General features: G+C 37.1%; 2 protein-coding genes across 2 annotated transcripts; both read right to left on the reverse strand.

Annotated features, from left to right (window-relative positions):
* Window positions 1-243: 243 nt before the first annotated feature.
* Window positions 244-1,203, reverse strand: LOC142235389 (uncharacterized). Its single transcript, XM_075306643.1, has one exon. It carries the CDS (start codon window positions 1,201-1,203, stop codon window positions 244-246), a length of 960 nt encoding a protein of 319 aa, XP_075162758.1.
* Window positions 1,204-1,785: 582 nt separating this feature from the next.
* Window positions 1,786-2,694, reverse strand: LOC142235390 (uncharacterized). The gene is made up of 3 exons (XM_075306644.1): window positions 2,559-2,694; window positions 2,362-2,508; window positions 1,786-2,282 (listed from the first exon to the last, which is right to left on the reverse strand). The coding sequence occupies exons 1-3, from the start codon at window positions 2,692-2,694 to the stop codon at window positions 1,786-1,788; spliced, it is 780 nt and encodes a 259-aa protein (XP_075162759.1).
* Between the last annotated feature and the right edge of the window lie 17,698 nt (window positions 2,695-20,392).

Here is a 20,392-nt window from a genome sequence, read left to right on the forward strand (position 1 = left end):
CAAAATTTGGGCAAAACCGCAAGGAGTGTCTTTTCTTACAAACCATGCACTTATATAGGTCTTGAATGCGCATTTTTGAAATTTATTGTCTGTAATAGAGAAATTGTTAATGATCTGAGTGATAATGAGCCTAGCCAATGAAATTGAAAAAAGAAAGAAAAAAAAAAAAATAATAAAAAATATAGATTTGATAAATGAGAGGAGATGAAACCTATAACGATGAGTAAATATTGTTAAACTGTGTTATGGAATTTCATCCATTAATGGCAAATAACACAATTTCGCAATTGGTCTCGTAATGACACCTGTTGCTATTTTGACATCAGCAACTCTAATGTTATTATCCGATCCATGATGTGTTTTGACAATTCTTCCCAATCTCCAGTCGCTAGGGGGTAATAAATCATCCATCACGACCACTAAGTCGCCAATTTTCAGGTTACTCGTCAAGTTTTTCCATTTGTATCGCTTATGGAGAGCTTTTAAATAATCTTCCTTCCATCTCGTAGCAAACTGACGATGTATAGCTTTAAGTTTCGTCCATCTGTTGAAAAGTGACAAGTTTTGAGTGACTGGCTCTGGGAAGGCCATTATAGGTGATCCTTTCAAAAAATGGCCTGGGGTAAGCGCCGTTAAGTCTGTTGGATCTTCTGAAACTGATGAAATCGGTCTTGAATTAAGAACTCCTTCAATGCGAGCCAGTACTGTTACGAATTGTTCAAATGTAAAACGTTGAGCTCCTGCAATTCTTTTAAAGTGATGCTTGAAGCTCTTTACGGCCGATTCCCACAAACCTCCCATATGTGGTGCATAAGGAGGTATAAATTGCCATTCAAATCCATGAGACGTGTACTTTTGAGCTATATCACTTGCTGCCCCTATGATAAATGTACGAAATTCTTTGAGCATTTTGCGACTTGCACCAAGGAAATTTCTACCGTTGTCTGAAACTACTCTTCTGGGTAGGCCTCGCCTCCCAACGAATCTAGAAAAGGCCGCCTCAAAAGCTGCCAATGATAGATCAGAACAAGGCTCTAAATGAATTGCCTTTGTGGCAAAACATACAAAAATGCTCACGTATCCTTTCAAAAGTGGAGATTTTCGTAAGCACGAGCTTTTGATTTCAAAGGGTCCTGCAAAATCGACGCTTGTGATATGAAAAGGGGGTGTTATTGTGCACCTCTCTGGTGGTAATGGAGCCATTATTTGAGCACATTGCTTCTTTTTGAAAATTATACACGTTTTACACTTATGTATTATGCTCTTTATTCTGGGCTTGAGACGAGATATATAAAATTCGGTTTGAGACATACGACACATCAGTATGCATTCACCATGAGCAAGAAAGTGGTGCAAATGAACGAGATATAAGTGACAGAGACGGGAATTTCCGGGTAATATAATAGGGTAACGTTCATTGTATGGTAAGGATGAGTCAACGAGTCTTCCATTCACACGAAGGACTCCATTAGAATCAATAAAAGGATTCAAACACTGCAAGGGACTTTTTGCTGGCAAAGGTTTTGATTCGCTCAAATGTTCGAATTCGTCAAAGTAAAATCTCCTCTGCGCGAGAGAAATTAATCGATATTTTGTTGCGTTTACCTCCTTTTGAGTGAGCATCGGGGACAAAAGTCTGGGAACTGAGTGGATTCGACTTCTACAATTATTATAAAATCGGAAAACGTATGACATTACTTTCAATGCCCTAGAGTATGATGAAAATCTACCCAATTCATCGGCATCTTCAACACTCCCATGTAAAACATCAACATGTCTACGCGTTCATATGTCAGGAGGTTCGAGGGGATTTCTTTTTGGCCAACTTGAAGGAGGATTGGTTAACCAACTTGGGCCGTGAAACCATAATGAGTTACCATTCAAATCCAAAGGTTTACAACCTCTTGTTCCGAGATCTGCGGGATTATCGTATGTAGCAACATGTTTCCAAACACCCTTTGGAACTAAATCGTGTATTTGTGAAGTTCTGTTAGCTATATACGTCTCCCATGTCCACGGCGGTTTGGCGAGCCACCCCAACACAATTGATGAATCAGTCCACATTGTAATCCCACTTATCTTAAAATCGAAAGAACGAAATTTACCAGACGAGCCATTAAGCTCCAGACGTGGCAAACAGACGGGTTTTAGGGGGGCCACCTTACTTTTTGCAAGTAAGAGATTGGAATATACAACAGGTTTCGATGTTTTACAACGAACATAAACGCATGCGCAGAAGGCCGACTGAGACGCATCGCAAAACCCGTGAATTTCGATGGTATCTGATGGGCAGTATTGAAACCGAATCAATATGATTCAAATCCGAGTCGAGATTTTTCCACTTTGACAGAGAATCAGAACTTAGGACGTCATCCCAATCAAGTCCTTCTAACCAAAGTTGTTGCATTAAAATCTTTGAACGGATTACAACGGGTGCTATCCATCCCGCAGGATCGAATAGCTGAGCCACCGTCGAAAGCACTTTTCGCTTGGTAGTATTTTCACAAACTTGAATAGAATTCAGAGTGTAACTGAAAGTGTCAGTGAGAGCATTCCACCTGACTCCAAGAGTCTTTGTGGAGTTAGATTCGTGAAAACGTAGAAAATCGCTGTCATATAACCTTGTGACTCATTTCGGAAAAGTATTCGTTGATAGGCCCTATCGCCAGGATGCAACCAAATTTGCCTATACATTTTCGTAATGTCCCCACAAAACACATATTGATATTTTCGCCAATTCAGAATGACAGAAGACAAATCCGTCTGTAAAGTCGGTCCTGTGTGTAAGACATCATTTAACGAATATCCGGATTTGCTCTTACGAAACGCATTAAATACTACCCGTACTTTGGTAGACCTATGCTCTGGACGAATTACCGCGTGGTGCGGGAGATAAAAAGAATTGAAGTTTCCCTCATAATTCATTTCACGAGGGGAAGTCTCCTCAGCGTGGCCTAGAGTAATGTATTCATTTAAAACAGAGTTATATTGACTCTGCAACTCGGGAGTTTTCGAAACATTTTTTTTCCATTCTATGGAATTGAGCCAAGGCGAGAAATCTGGAAGACCCCAAAGACAATGTCCCAGAAAATTCTTTCTTAAAAGTTAACCGCACCATATAACGTCCATCTGGATTTCGAGTGGTAGTGCGCGTATAAAATTCTTCACAAAATCTATCTGATTCGGAGGCGTGAAAAATTTTTGGAATTTCTTTCTGCTCCCAAAACTTCCTTAATAATTCACTGATTAGAACATCCTCAGATTCAATAACATTTGTTGATCTGTTCGCATTGGACCACTTAACACCCAGCCGAAAATAGTATTATATGCTGATGCGTTCCCACATAAATTCTTTTTTACGCCGTCAATATTTATAAATCTCTCCGAGTCGTTTCCCAAAATCATGTCGATTTAGGCAGATTTATTAAAATAAGGATCAGCCAATTCTAAATCCTTAAGCTCACAAGGATTGTATATTTCAAATGACTGTGAAGGAAGTTGTTTAGCAATTTTTGGTACCACAATAGCAGACACTTTAAATCTGATGTCATGTTTTCTAGACACAATGACTAAATGGCATTCCTTTTCCGACACTTGTCGCTGATCGCAAATTCCAAAAATTTCGAATCGAGCCTTAGTGGTAGGCCTCTGAACCTTTTCTGATATAAAAGTTCTCTGAGACCCGGGATAAATCAATGCCCGCACGGTTACCAAATCATCGTAAGTTTCGATTTGAACTAAAGCTGTCCGAAGCAAAATCATGTCGTTATTTGAAGCGAAATTAGCTTGGACTTGAGACGAGCTTGGCGATTCTGATGTGGTGGGCCTTTCAATTTGAGACGAGTTACAGGGTAGTGTTTCAACAACATTTTGTTTCCCTCCCGTAGGGGTGTGATTCACCACCTTTTTCCCAATTTTTCCTTAGGGTTTTGCTCTCAAATGAAGGAGGCTGTGATGTGGCTTATTGCAAATAACACACATTTGCTTACTTTTGCAGCTCGCTTTAAGATTAGAAGGGGAGAGGCAATTACCGCATATTCTATTTTTATAGATAAAATCAATGCGTTGCTGCACGCCATATTTTCGAAATTCAGGACAATCCCTTATCGTATGTTGGGCATCACAAAGGGAACAAGTTGAGTTCAATTTCTCTTGAGAGTGGTAGGTTTGAACAGTATCGGTCCTTTGTGAAGAGACAGTACCCTTATTCTTTGTCGACTTTATGCTAGATATTATTTCTACCACTTCAAATCGTTGAACCAGAAACTCATCTAACTGCTTCCATGTTGGAAGGTGACGATGAGATTTGAGAGACTGTTCCCAAAGAGAGAGTGTTTCGTCGGGCAATTTTGTCGAAACTAGATACACTAATATAGGGTCCCAACTTTCAATTTCCACATCAAGAGTTCGCAATGTACATAGACAATCATTAACCGATGAATGAATTTTTTGTATGGAGTCGCTATTTTCAATAGAAGCCATGGGAATATCGAAAAGAAGTTCCAATTGTTTGTCCACTAGGACGCGTTTGTTTTCATATCGTTCCTTAAACGCCGACACACAATGAACACACAGCTTAAATCTTCTCTTTTTTCTTTGCTTCGAAAAAAGTTGAACCGTTCATAATTATGAGAGTGCGCACAATAAATATAAGCTTGAGACCGAAGCGTGAAAATAAGTTAAATAAATTTTAACTTTTCCGGCTTCTATAGGCTGCTTTGATTTTGACGTTAAAAACATTTGTTGCTCCAGGTTTGTGTATGGAAATATAAGTTTGTTTATGTTTATGAAGCGACAAATACGATTTTCTATGTGTGTTGGGAAAATGGAAGCCGCTTTAAAGCAAAGAAAAAAGCTAAGGCATACGCCTGCTTTTTTTCATTGTGTTTCGGCCTTAAGAGCATTACAGGCGATATCGAAATTTTCGTCACAAAGGGTATAACGTTTCACGATTCCCCCGCAGGCCCCTTTGTCTTATTCCTGAGGTGATACAGTTTCTGAGCTCTTGTCAATTTGGGATGGTTAACATAAACCGCCGTGAACATGTCACGGAATGACGGCCATTCCTCATATCCTCCTTTGAAAACCTCCGTATCAAAAGGCGGAACTTTAATAAAACTGTTCGATGCTTCTTGAGCTGAATTCTGAGGCTGATACGGATTTTGAGGAATATACGAGGGGACTAGACTGTGTCTAGTGCTTTGACGAGTATATCCGCCAAATATTCTCAGAATATCGAGAATTTGAGCCCTGGCGGTGTAATATGCCTCCGAACTTGCATTAAAGTTTATTTTGGCATTTTCCTTAAAGTCGTTTGAATTTGTAGAAACGGGAGATAACATTAAGCTCTCATACGTAGCTTGCAGTCTTTGCCATCGATTCTCCAAATCCTCCAACTTTACTTCCAGGACAGAGTCCGTCTGATCCGCGACATCTGCCTGTTCGAATGAGGTACAGAAAGTGATTAAATAATCACAGTCAAAGAGAAATTTGTCCTGTGTTGGTGAGCTCTTGGCTGAGTTCTTTCCTGAACCCCCAGCCTCCGACATCTTCGCCCCTGAGTCGGAGGGAGTGACAGTAGGTGCCATCGGACAATGACTTTAAAAGAGGGTACTACTGTTTATATTAGAATAAATATGTACGCTTCCTCCAAATTTCGAAGCGACAAATGTAGTCAGAAAATCTCAACTTGAGGACAACTCGTAACTGAATTTATTATTGAAATCCCGAACTCATATATTTAGTCCCAAAGGTCGAAGTGAAATTTGTTGACTTAATAATTTTCAAGACAAGTGTATGCGCTACGCGTTAAAACAAACTCAAACCCAAAACGGAATTAACCAAATTGAGGTTGAATAAAGTACAAGTGGTTTCCACAGATCGTTTCACAATGAATATGAATAGATATGTTGTATGGATATGAATAGATATGTTGTACAATCCTAGGTGATGAATGTTGACTGAACCACAAGCTCAATAATGAACTTTCCAAAATTCGTGTTACGAAGATTCAAAACCGAATTTGTATCGAGGTCACAGAATTTTCCAATATATAATAATTCATCCAAAAATTACAATAAGGTGCAAAATTGTATTTAGAGAAATGAATTAGTAAGCGGTTCCGAAATTCTGTAAAACTTTCATAATGCAAAGACGCATTCTAATCTACGCTCAAGAGTAAAGAACCATATGGAGACAAATTTTAGAGATATGAATTAGTAAGCGGGTATGCAGAAACTGCCTAAATGTAATAATTCAAACCCCGAGCCAGATTCAACAATAGATAATCAAAATAATTTTCCGAATGCCAATTATTAAGCATTTCCAAAGGAAATAAACTAAATGTATATATAATCAAATCAAAGTCATTTGAAAATTTCCACTTGAACCATCGATCTTTGCAGAACGGAGGACAACTGGTCCAAATACGTACAAATGTAATGTAAACTGTTATGAAAATTCACAATTTCTTTCAATTAAAGAGACGAGATTTTCATTTAAGTGAAGATGTAAATTTCATGTAATAAAAATTCTTTCAATTCTTTCAAATTTTAGACAATCGAAGTTTTTCTTTGACAGAACTAAATTTTCTTTAAAAGCAAACCAAAAATATCAGAGACAATCGTGGTATCGCATGTCATAAACTCGTTTATATTAGAGAAAACGCTTTATGAGAAAGGTGAGTTTTGTTTGTCTGAAATTTCATTCCGGAAGAAAGTATTTTTTCTCTGGCTGTAGATACTACAGGTTTCCCATATTTTCGCATAAACATAAACGAAAAACCAAAAAACATGGATTTCCCAAAATACTATATGATAAACCTCACCGATATTAAGCTTAACATAGGATTCCATATAAATAAATCAAGCATTCAATTGTGTAGTTTTAGGAACTCGACACGGAAAATCCATTGTTGCTGTAATATTGATGTCCAGTGCCATAAAATATTTACATCAGTTCAGACGAACAATATTTGAAATCATTCACAATACAGAATATTCTCCATAATATTTCAATTAGGGCTCACAACTAATTCGGCTCAATTGCACTGAGCATTAAATTCTACGCCAGTATTAATGAAGTTAATAACAATATTTCCATGATTTTCGTATGTTAGTGACACTGTCGGTACACCGTAATACTTCACGGAATGTAACACCATTCGTTTTTAACAGAAGCTTACAACTCTCTTTAAACATGTACTCTTTATCTGAGTATTGTTAATCACAAAGGTGAACGAATCAATATGTCAAAATGCAAGGGCCAGTGCCTTAAAGGCCAGTTGAATCTCTTAAATAACAACCGTAGTTACAGTAGGTGAGAATGGCTTAGTATAATTGCGAAAGACGCGGAAAACAAAGTAGAGAAATCTTCGTGATCAAAATAAACACTCGTTAATCCAAATAATTGGACAAACTCCTTAAACTTTTATTATGACAGCGGTGAACAGCACAAAATATAAATTCGATTAAAATACTCATCCAATGAGGCAATTTCCAAAATAATTTATCACATGCAATAAATAAATATGTCTAATAATTCATATGTTAGTAACAATTTATAAATGCATTATTTATTCACATACATATGCGTAAAAAACCGGTGGGTTTCTTTCAGTGATCTAGTCTAATTTTCGTATATTTATATAGTTTTATGATGACGACGGTTTTTTGTTAGTTTAAAGAAATGTGACTTTTACCTGGAAATTACTGCCACCTTTCAGGATTGCTCAAAAATCCGTAATCAAATTATTCACAAATATTTTCAACTGTGTTGACACTCAGTTTATATCTTTTTATATTCCTTCACTTTTCATAATTTGACAACTCTCCAAAATTTTTAAGATCGCATTCAGTCAATTATTTTTTCGTTCAACATAACGAGTTCAAGAGAGCCAGTAACTTTTCGGATTAGACACCTGTTTGGTTGATACTATTCGTGTAAGCTATTGCCAACATTTAGGATTCATTATATTCCCTATTTCTTTTTATACCCTCCATCATAGGATGGGGGTATATTAACTTTGTCATTCCGTTTGTAACACATCGAAATATTGCTCTAAGACCCCATAAAGTATATATATTCTGGGTCGTGGTGAAATTCTGAGTCGATCTAAGCATGTCCGTCCGTCCGTCTGTTGAAATCACGCTAACTTCCGAACGAAACAAGCAATCGACTTGAAACTTGACACAAGTAGTTGTTATTGATGTAGGTCGGATGGTATTGAAAATGGGCCATATCGGTCCACTTTTACGTATAGCCCCCACACGGATGAAAAAGACTGTTTTTCATATGTTTGGCTATAAACATTATATGTTTGGAACACAAATTTTTAAACACAATATTTTTGAGTGCAAGCATATAATGTTCAAAAACTAGCATAACATGTTTGGGACATATATGTTAATATGTTAGAACATATTATGTTTGGGACATAAAATGTTTGTAAATATAATATGCTTGGATGCAAACATATATTAATTTAGAAATAGCCTATAAACATATATGTGTTTAGTAGCTTGGAGCGCTATTTAACAGGGAGCGATATTGAATTAAGTTGGTGGTTGTTGCTTGTTATTACAAAATTAACATTTTATTTTTCCTTGGGCAATTGATCAGCTACTTCTTTGATCCTTACAAACTGTGTGAACCGCTGTTCGAATCCCCGTCCGGCAAAAGGTAAAATTAAAATAAAACAAGTAAGGAAAGTCTAAAGTCGGGCGGGACCGACTATATTATACCCTGCACCACTTTGTAGATCTAAATTTTCGATACAAAATCACATCCGTCAAATGTGTTGGGTGCTATATAAAGGTTCGTCCCAAATACATACATTTAAATATCACTTGATTTGGACAGAATTTGATAGACTTTTACAAAATCTATAGACTCAAAATTTAAGTTGGCTAATGCACTAGAGTGGAACACAATTTTAGTAAAAAACCAGTAAGGAAAGTCTAAAGTCGGGCGGGGCCGACTATATTATACCCTGCACCACTTTGTAGATCTAAATTTTCGATACCATATCACATCCGTCAAATGTGTTGGGGCTATATATAAAGGTTTGTCCCAAATACATACATTTAAATATCACTCGATCTGGACAGAATTTGATAGACTTCTACAAAATCTATAGACTCAAAATTTAAGTCGGCTAATGCACTAGGGTGGAACACAATGTTAGTAAAAAAATATGGGAAACATTTAAATCTGGAGCAATTTTAAGAAAACTTCGCAAAAGTTTATTTATGATTTATCGCTCGATATATATGCATTAGAAGTTAAGGAAAAATAAAGTAATTTTTACAACTTTTCGACTAAACAGTGGCGATTTTACATGGAAAATGTTGGTATTTTGACCATTTTTGTCGAAATCAGAAAAACATATATATGGGAGCTATATCTAAATCTGAACCGATTTCAACCAAATTTGGCACGCATAGCAACAATGCTAATTCAACCCCTTGTGCAAAATTTCAACTAAATCGGAGTTAAAAATTGGCCTCTATGGTCATATGAGTGTAAATCGGGCGAAAGCTTTATATGGGAGATATATCCAAATCTGAACCGATTTCAAGCAAATTTGGCACGCATAGTTACAACGCTAATTCTACTCCCTGTGCAAAATTTCAACTAAATCGGAGCAAAAAATTGGCCTCTGTGGGCAAATGAGTGTAAATCGGGCGAAAGCTTTATATGAGAGCTATATCTAAATCTGAACCGATTTGGCTGATATTTTGCAAGTTTTTCGAGACTCATAAAATATTCGGATGTACGGAATTTGAGGAAGATCGGTTGATATACACGCCAATTATGACCAGATCGGTGAAAAATATATATGGCAGCTATATCTAAATCTGAACCGATTTTTTCCAAAATCAATAGGGATCGTCTTTGAGCCAAAACAGGACCCTATACCAAATTTTAGGACAATCGGATTAAAACTGCGAGCTGTACTTTGCACACAAAAATACATCAACAGACAGACAGACAGACGGACAGACAGACGGACAGACGGACAGACAGACGGACAGACAGACGGACAGACAGACAGACGGACATCGCTAAATCGACTCAGATTTAATTCTAAGCCGATCCGTATACTAAAAGGTTGGTCTATGATTACTCCTTCTTGGCGTTACATACAAATGCACAAACTTATTATACCCTGTACCACAGTAGTGGTGAAGGGTATAAATATGGGAAACGTTTAAATCTGAAGCAATTTTAAGGAAACTTCGAAACAGTTTATTTATGAATTATCGCTCGATATATATGTGTTAGAAGTTTAGGAAAATTAGATTCATTTTTACAACTTTTCGACTAAGCAGTGGCGATTTTACAAGGAAAATGTTGGTATTTTGACCATTTTTGTCGAAATCAGAAAAACATATATATGGGAGCTATATCTAAATCTGAACCGATTTCAACCAAATTTGGCACGCATAGTTACAATGCTAATTCTACTCCCTGTGCAAAATTTCAACTAATCGGAGTTAAAAATTGGCCTCTGTGGTCATATGAGTGTAAATCGGGCGAAAGCTTTATATGGGAGATATATCCAAATCTGAACCGATTTCAAGCAAATTTGGCACGCATAGTAACAACGCTAATTCTACTCCCTGTGCAAAATTTCAACTAAATCGGAGCAAAAAATTGGCCTCTGTGGGCAAATGAGTGTAAATCGGGCGAAAGCTATATATGAGAGCTATATCTAAATCTGAACCGATTTCAACCAAATTTGGCACGCATGGCTACAATGCTAATTATACTCCCTGTGCAAAATTTCAACTAAATCGGAGTTAAACATTGGCCTCTGTGGTCATATGAGTGTAAATCGGGCGAAAGCTATATATGGGAGCTATATTTAAATCTGAACCGATTTTGCTGATATTTTGCAAGTTTTTCGAGACTCATAAAATATTCGTATGTACGGAATTTGAGGAAGATCGGTTGATATACACGCCAATTATGACCAGATCGGTGAAAAATATATATGGCAGCTATATCTAAATCTGAACCGATTTTTTCCAAAATCAATAGGGATCGTCTTTGAGCCGAAACATGCCCCTATACCAAATTTTAGGACAATCGGACTAAAACTGCGAGCTGTACTTTGCACACAAAAATACATCAACAGACAGACAGACAGACAGACAGACAGACGGACAGACAGACGGACAGACAGACAGACGGACATCGCTAAATCGACTCAGAATTTAATTCTAAGCCGATCCGTATACTAAAAGGTTGGTCTATGATTACTCCTTCTTGGCGTTACATACAAATGCACAAACTTATTATACCCTGTACCACAGTAGTGGTGAAGGGTATAAATATGGGAAACATTTAAATCTGAAGCAATTTTAAGGAAACTTCGCAAAAGTTTGTTTATGATTTATCGCTCGATATATATGTATTACAAGTTTAGGAAAATTAGAGTCAGTTTTACAACTTTTCGACTAAGCAGTGGCGATTTTACAAGGAAAATGTTGGTATTTTGACCATTTTTGTCGAAATCAGAAAAACATATATATGGGAGCTATATCTAAATCTTAACCGATTTCAACCAAATTTGGCAGGCATAGCTACAATGCTAATTCTACTCCATGTGCAAAATTGGCCTCTGTGGTCATATGAGTGTAAATCGGGCGAAAGCTATATATGGGAGCTATATATAAATCTGAACCGATTTCAATCAAATTTGGCACGCATGGCTAGAATGCTAAATCTACTCCCTGTGCAAAATTTCAACCAAATTGGGCAAAACTCGGGCTTCTGGGGCCATATAAGTCCATATCGGGCGAAAAATATATATGGAAGCTATATCTAAATCTGAACCGATTTCAATCAAATTTGGCACACATGACTATACTACCAATTGTGCTCCTTGTGCAAAATTTCAAGCTATAAAAAACGATAAAACTCTGGCTTCTGGGTCCATATAAGTGCATATCGGGCGAAAGATATATATGGGAGCTATATCTAAATCTGAATCGATTTCAACCAAATTTGGCACACATAGCTACAATGCTAAATCTACTCCTTGTGCAAAATTTCAACTAAATCGGAGCAAAAATTGGCCTCTGTGGTCATATGAGTGTAAATCGGGCGAAAGCTATATATGGGAGCTATATATAAATCTGAACCGATTTCAATCAAATTTGGCATGCATAGCTAGAATGCTAAATCTACTCCCTGTGCAAAATTTCAACCAAATTGGGTCAAAACTCTAGCTTTTAGGACCATATTAGTCCATATCGGGCGAAAGATATATATGGGAGCTATATCTAAATCTGAACCGATTTCAATCAAATTTTGCACACTTGACTATACTACTAATTGTACTCCTAGTGCAAAATTTCAACAAAATTCGGGCAAAAAACTGGCTTCTGGGCCCATATAAGTCCATATCGGGCGAAAGATATATATGGGAGCTATATCTAAATCTGAACCGATTTCAATCAAATTTTGCACACTTGACTATACGATCAAGTGTTATGCCAATACAAAATTTCAAGCAAATCCGTATAAAACTCTGGCTGCTGGGTCCATATTAGTGCATATCGGGCGAAAGATATATATGGGAGCTATATCTTAATCTGAACCGATTTCAATAAAATTTGGCACACTTGACTATAGTACTAATTGTTCTTCTTGTGCAAAATTTTCAGCAAATTAGGGTAAAACTCTGGCTTCTGTGGCCATATAAGTCCATATCGGGCGAAATATATATATGGGAGCTATATCTAAATCTGAACCGATTTCTTCCAAAATCAATAGGGATCTATTCTGAGCCAAAACACATACTTGTGCCAAATTTGAAGTCGATTGGACTAAAACTGCGACCTAGACTTTGATTACAAAAATGTGTTCACGGACAGACGGACAGACGGACAGACGGACATCGCTATATCGACTCAGGAACCCACACTGAGCATTTTTGCCAAAGACACCATGTGTCTATCTCGTCTCCTTCTGGGTGTTGCAAACATATGCACTAACTTATAATACCCTGTTCCACAGTGTGGAGCAAGGTATAAAAAATCGTACAATTGAATAATTTCTTCTTTCTTTGTATTACAGAAAAAGGTGCTAAGAACTAAAAAATCTCGTGGAAGTGAGAAAGATGTGGGGGAATATACAATTGGGCAGAAACAAAATTTTGAGCATTCAGGTCGAAAACCTATGTTGTTAGCACCTATATTACCTGTTTATTTTCATAATTCATTATGATTGTAAATATATAAATAAATAAATAAAATTTTGAGCACAATATTGTTTGGGAGAATTTTTTTTAAGCATATAATATTTTTGGGTGCAAAATGCTTCCAAACATATTATATGTTCACATAATAACATATTGTTTTTTGGAAGACAACATTATTGAATTTGGATGCAAAAATACAAAATGTTTGGAAGTTAGACTCCCCAAACATATATTGTTTAGACCAATATGCTTTCAAACGTATTATATATTGGAAGAGATCAAACATATAAATGTTTGGGCAATACCCAAAAATGTATATGCTTGAAGCAAAATATGTTTGGGAGTATATGTTACAGAAGCGATTTTTTGTGAGCGTGCATATAAAAGGACCCTCAGATTTGGCTTGTGGAGCCTCTAACGGAAGCATATTTCATCCGATCCGGCTGAAATTTGGTACATGGTGTTGGTATATGGTCTCTAACAACCATGCAAAAATTGGTCCACATCGGCCCATAATTATATATAGCCGCCATATAAACCGATCCCCAGATTTGGTTGTGGAGCCTAAAAGAGAAGCAAATTTCATCCGATCCGGCTGAAATTTGGTACATGGTGTTGGTATATGGTCTCTAATAACCATGCAAAAATTGGTCCATATCGGTCCTTAATTATATATAGCCCCCATATAAACCGATCCCCAGATTTGGCTTGTGGAGCCTCTAAGAGAAGCATATTTCATCCGATCCGGCTTAAATTTGGTACATGGCGTTGGTATATGGTCTCTAACAATCATGCAAAAATTGGTCCACATCGGTCCATTATTATATATAACCCCCATATAAACCGATCCCCAGATTTGGCTTGTGGAGCCTCTAAGAGAAGCATATTTCATCCGATCCGGCTGAAATTAGGTACATGGTGTTGCTATATGGTCTCTACCAATCATGCAAAAATTGGTCCACATCGGTCCATAATTATATATAACCCCCATATAAACCGATCCCCAGATTTGGCTTGCGGAGCCTCAAAGAGAAGCAAATTTCATCCGATCCGGCTGAAATTTGGTACATGGTGTTGGTATATGGTCTCTAACAATCATGCAAAAATTGGTCCACATCGGTCCATAATTATATATAACCCCCATATAAACCGATCCCCAGATTTGGCTTGCGGAGCCTAAAAGAGAAGCAAATTTCATCCGATCCGGCTGAAATTTGGTACATGGTGTTGGTATATGGTCTCTAACAACCATGCAAAAATTGGTCCACATCGGTCCATAATTATATATAGCCCCCATATAAACCGATCCCCAGATTTGGCTTGCGGAGCCTCTAACAGAAGCATATTTCATCCGATCCGGCTGAAATTTGGTACATGGTGTTGGTATATGGTCTCTAACAACCATGCAAAAATTGGTCCACATCGGTCCATAATTATATATAGCCCCCATATAAACCGATCCCCAGATTTGGTTGTGGAGCCTAAAAGAGAAGCAAATTTCATCTGATCCGCCTGAAATTTGGTACATGGTGTTGGTATATGGTCTCTAACAACCATGCAAAAATTGGTCCACATCGCTTCATAATTATATATAGCCCCCATATAAACCGATCCCCAGATTTAGCTTGCGAAGTCTCCAAGAGAAGCAAATTTCATCCAAGCCGGTTGTAATTTGGAACATGGTGTTAGTGTATGATATTTAACAACCGTGCCAGAATTGGTCCATATCGGTCCATAATTATATATAGCCCCCATATAAAACGTTATCCAGATTTGACCTCCGGAGCCTCTTGGAGGAGCAAAATTCATCCGATCCGGTTCAAATTAGGAACGTGGTGTTAGTATATGGTCGCTAACAACCATACCAAAATTGGTCCAATCACACAAAAAATGGTCCATATCGGTTCATAATCATGGTTGCCACTAGAGCCAAAAATAATCTAGCAAAATTTTATTTCTATAGAAAATTTCGTCAAAATGTTATTTCTATAGAAAATTTTGTCAAAATTTTATTTCTAGAGAAAATTTTGTTAAAATTTTATTCGGTTCATAATAAAATTTTCATCATTTTCAAAATTTTATTTCTATAGAAAATTTTGTCAAAATTTTATTTCTATAGAAAATTTTGTTCAAATTTTATTCGGTTCATAATCATGGTTGCCAGTCGAGCCACAAATAATCTACCAAGATTTTATTTCTATAGAAAATTTTGTCAAAAGTTTATTTCTATAGAAAATTTTGTTAAAATTTTATTCCTGTAGAAACTTTTGTCAAAATTTTCTTTCTATAGAATATTTTGTCAAAATTTTTATTTCTTTAGAAAATTTTGTGAAAATTTTATTTCTATAGCAAATTTTGTTAAAATTTTATTTTTGTAGAAAATTTTGTCAAAATTTTATGTCTACTTTGTCAAACTGAATTATATACGTATTGGATCGATTTTTTTTTTGATTTAATATATACCACGTATGGACTTACATACAATTTAGAAGATGGTGTTAATAGGTTTTAAGATACCTTGCCATCGGCAAGCGTTACCGCAACTTAAGTAATTCGATTGTGGATGGCAGTGTTTAGAAGAAGTTTCTACGCAATCCATGATGGAGGGTGCATAAGCTTCGGCCTGGCCGAACTTACGGCCGTATATACTTGTTTTTGTTAATATATATTTATGTATTTTCCCAAAAATTTTTGAATTATTTGAATCAAGCAGTTTATTACTGCCTTGAGATTAGTTATCATAATATGTTATGACATCAATTATCATAATACATTCTTAATTCTCCCATTTCAATTCCAGACGTTCCCCATACATTAAACGTATTTCTTTTGGCTTCACACCATTTAAACCGATTGGTCGTAATATTTCGTCGTTATGCAATGAAGAATGTAATGCCAAAACTAGAAAATGTGCACAACAAATGTAATTTTGCCACTTGTTAAAAAAAAATATATATATAGAACAATAAATAACGGTAAATTACCCGTTAGAGCATTTTTATGCAACTTTTCGCGGGGATGAGCGGGTTTTCAACAAAGTGGGAAAACCAAATTTGGACAATTAATATGTTATGGAATTTTATATACGATTTGCACCGTCGAACAGTGATTATTTCAAATTTTGGAGCTTTCCTATTTTTTTCTGCGATTTCCTTTATCGAATAGAGATTATTTGACCCTATGGCGCTTTCCCAATGGATTCATATTTACATTTTTTATGACTTTCTACGTTAAAATCACTAAATTCCTAACGTTTCGTACAAATACGATTACACGAAGTGCAATTTCGCCAATAGGTTTCTCACTATTTTCAAAACTTCCTTAATTGCATATTTTTACACATTATATTTGAGCCATATTTGAAGTACACATATATATCTCCATATAAAATGTGGCGTTTCTTTTTGAGATTTTAACGAAACTCCAATTATTTTTCTCGTATTTTATACGAATTTCTAGCAAAAACGCACTACAATATACACGCAAAGAAAAAAAACGTTTGGAAAACGTGTACCGAAAACGTTTTTCTTTTGTTAGAGTTTTTTGAATTGCTTCGAAAAGTATACACTTTTATCACCAAAAAACTTCGTTTGTTACAAAGTGTTAATTTTTTTAATAAAAAAAGTTATTTTTGAACCAACAACACAGTCCATTTCGTTTATATCAAACACTGTTCTTTTCTGACTCTAGGTTTTTAATAAGACACATTTTACAGTTAAAATTTTAATATACTACAATGTAATGTTAAACATTTTTTTTGGAATCTTCCTAACATATCTGGAATATATGTAAAAAAAAACAAAAAACAAAAAAAAAACTTTGGTCGAAGCAGGGATCGAACCCACGACCCTTGCCATGCAAGTCAGACGTAGCAACCACTGCTCCATGGTGTCCAACTAAATGATTTTTTCTGTGAAATAAACTTTGTTTAATCGGCTCGTGGGCGCCGCAAGCTATGCCATATAAATATAACTTATATAGGTAATTGTCTATTGATGACAATAACGGCTATTGGATTGCTCCCAATTCATTAATTTATTGAATGGGCTGGACTACCAGTTAACATTTAAGAGAGAACATTTATATTCTTAGATAAGACATAGATCGCTAAGAAAATGTACTTTAATTATTTGAATGATAATTATAACGATATTTAAAAGAAATGGGAAATAAAACAAAGATAAAAAACAATAACGGCTACATAGCTCAGTGGATAGTGTGTTGGCTTACAAATTACATGGTCCGCGGTTCGATTCTCCGTCCAGGCGAAAGGTAAAAAAATTTAAAAATTTATAAAATCGTTTAATTTCTTCTACATTGTTTGTATTACAGAAAAAGGTGCTAAGAACTAAAAACTTCGTGGAAGTGAGAAAGATGTGAGGGGAAAATGCAATTAGCCAGAAATTTTTTTTTTGAGTTAGTCTTTATGAAATTGTTTTTAAATCTTAGGTTAGGTTAGGTTAAAGTGGCAGCCCGATTAAGATTCAGGCTCACTTAGACTATTCAGTCCATTGTGATACCACATTGACTAAAAGTACCTATTACATATGGGCACTTCTAGTTTTAACCGCTGAACCTTCTTGATTATTTTTCTTTGTTGAACCAACCAGATTGTTCCAAAAACATTAGCAGACTGCTTAAGTTAACGTTTTCCAGATCCGCCAGTAATCTGAAGCTATATGCTCCTAAAAGTTGCTTGCGCTTTACACAAAATGCAGGACACTCACACAAGAGGTGTTTAATTGATTCTTTTTCCTCCGCATCATGACAGCTCATACAATAGTCATTATACTTCGCGCCAATAGTTTTTGCAAAATCTCCTATCAGGCAGCGACCCGTTATAGCAGATATCAGGAGTGATATCTGACGTCTCGAGAACATTAGCATATCTAGTGTGCGGTTTAAGTTGAAATGGGGCCATATTTGCTTGGTGTCGTTACAACCCTTGCAATTCTCCCATCGAACATTTGCCATCATAACAGCCTTCTCACGCAGCATGAGCTTGCAGGTAGCTAGGGGCATACCAACAAATTCTAGTTCCCCTGGAATATGTAAGGTAGTCCCTAGCCTTGCCAACTCATCGGCTTCGCAGTTCCCCGGTATGTTCCTATGGCCAGGCACCCATATTAGGTGAATATTGTACTGCTCAGCCATCTCATTGAGAGATTTGCGGCAATCGATGGCCGTTTTCGAGTTGAGGAACACAGAGTCCAAGGATTTTATTGCAGGTTGACTGTCTGAGTATATATTAATGCCCACATTTTTTGGAACATTACTTCTCAGCCAATTCGCCACCTCTCTTATTGCTAATATTTCAGCCTGAAAAACACTACAGTGATTAGGTAATCTTTTCGCTATTTGAAGTTCCAAATCATTAGAATATACTCCGAAACCCACTTGTCCATCCAATTTGGAGCCATCAGTGTAGAAATCTATATATTCTTTATTCCCCGGGGTCTGTGTGCATCACGCCTCACTGTTGGGGATTAGAGTCTCAAACTTTTTGTCGAAAAGTGGACTCGCCAAAGTGTAATCCACTACGTTAGGCACATCTGACATTGTTTTGAGGACAGAACTGTGACCGTAACCTTTTTCCGACCACAGCGATAGTTCGCGCAACCGCACAGCCGTTGTTGCAGCTGACTGTTTGGCCAAAATGTCTAAAGGCAATAGATGCAGCATGACATTAAGGGAATTTTTTCCTGTCTTGCTGAATGCGCCTGAAATACACAAACACGCCATACGCTGAACTTTATCTAAACCAGTCGGTTTCTGAAGTGCCGGCCACCAGACTACAACACCATATAGCATTATATGTCTAACCACTGCCGTGTATAGCCAATGCACAATTTTTGGTTTTAGTCCCCACTTTTTTCCTATTGCCTTTTTGCACGAGTACAAAGCTACAGTTGCCTTCCTCGCCCTTTCTTCAATATTAAGCTTAAAGTTCAGCTTCCTGTCCAAAATAACGCCAAGGTATTTTGCACAATCACCAAAGGGAATTTCAATATCCCCTAAGGAAATAGGCCTAACCGTGGGAGTTTTGCGATCTTTGCAGTACATGACTAATTCTGTCTTTGCGGGATTTACCCCAAGACCATTATCTTTCGCCCATTTTTCAGTCATCCGGAGGGCCCTCTGAATAATATCTCTGATTGTGGATGGGAATTTTCCCTGACTGCCAGAGCTACATCATCTGCGTATGCCACCACTTTTATCCTTTCTTTTTCTAGAGTAACCAGAAGGCTATTTATAGCAACATTCCAAAGAAGAGGTGATAGAACTCCTCCTTGGGGAGTGCCTCTGTTCACATACTTTTGTATGTTTGCTTGTCCTAGTGTGGCTGAAATACGTCTCTTCATTAGCAGTTCGTCTAACAGCCTGAGTATACATGGATCAACATTCAGAGTTGTCAGTCCATTTAATATCGAGCTCGGATGGACATTATTGAACGCCCCTTCGATGTCTAGAAACGCCACGATTGTGTATTCTTTGACAGATAGTGAGCTTTCAATAAAGCTGACTAGTTCATGTAGTGCGGTCTCAGTAGACCTGCCCTTCGAGTATGCATGCTGTCGTTTCGAGAACAAACTTGAATCGATGCTAGTTCTAAGATAAATATCTATCATCCTCTCCAGAGTCTTAAGTAGGAATGAGGATAAGCTGATTGGTCGGAAATCCTTCGCCCTCGAGTGAGAGGCTTTTCCCGCTTTAGGTATGAAAACGACTTTTGTTTCCCTCCACTTTCCTGGGATATATGATAAGTTGATACATCCTTTATATATCACCGACAACCAGGGGATAATTTTGTCAGTTACAGCTTGTAACTCCGCCGGAGTAATTCCATCAGGTCCAGGGGATTTGAATGGTCCAAAGCTATTTAGCGCCCATCTTATTCTAGTTTCCGATACAATGTCCTCGACAGGAAACGACCGCTGAGCAACTGTGGCACCGCCAGTACATGGTTCAACCGTCTGATTTCCAGGAAAATGTGTGTCCAATAGTACCTCCAGCGTCTCCTCACTGGACGTTGTCCAATTGCCCTCCGATGTTTTAATGAAACCTGGAGCGGAGTTGGTGGATGCTAGAACCTTCCGTAGTCTGGAAGCCTCGGACGTATTCTCAATACTGCTGCAGTAAGCATTCCAAGAGTTATGCTGAGCCTTTCTCAGTTCTCGCTTG

Source organism: Haematobia irritans, chromosome 4, assembly GCF_050003625.1.
Source record: "Haematobia irritans isolate KBUSLIRL chromosome 4, ASM5000362v1, whole genome shotgun sequence".
NCBI classification, from domain to species: domain Eukaryota; kingdom Metazoa; phylum Arthropoda; class Insecta; order Diptera; family Muscidae; genus Haematobia; species Haematobia irritans.

Bases quoted from the DNA above. Each gene is read 5' to 3' on its own strand.
- LOC142235389 (XM_075306643.1), bottom strand. From the start codon at position 1,203: ATGGCTCCATTACCACCAGAGAGGTGCACAATAACACCCCCTTTTCAT.
- LOC142235390 (XM_075306644.1), bottom strand. From the start codon at position 2,694: ATGTATAGGCAAATTTGGTTGCATCCTGGCGATAGGGCCTATCAACGA. The intron at 2,509-2,558 runs GTGGAATGCTCT...ATTCTATTCAAG, and splicing joins ACAAAGACTCTTGGAGTCAG to TTTGTGAAAATACTACCAAG. The intron at 2,283-2,361 runs GTTCTGATTCTC...ACTGCCCATCAG, and splicing joins TGATTGGGATGACGTCCTAA to ATACCATCGAAATTCACGGG.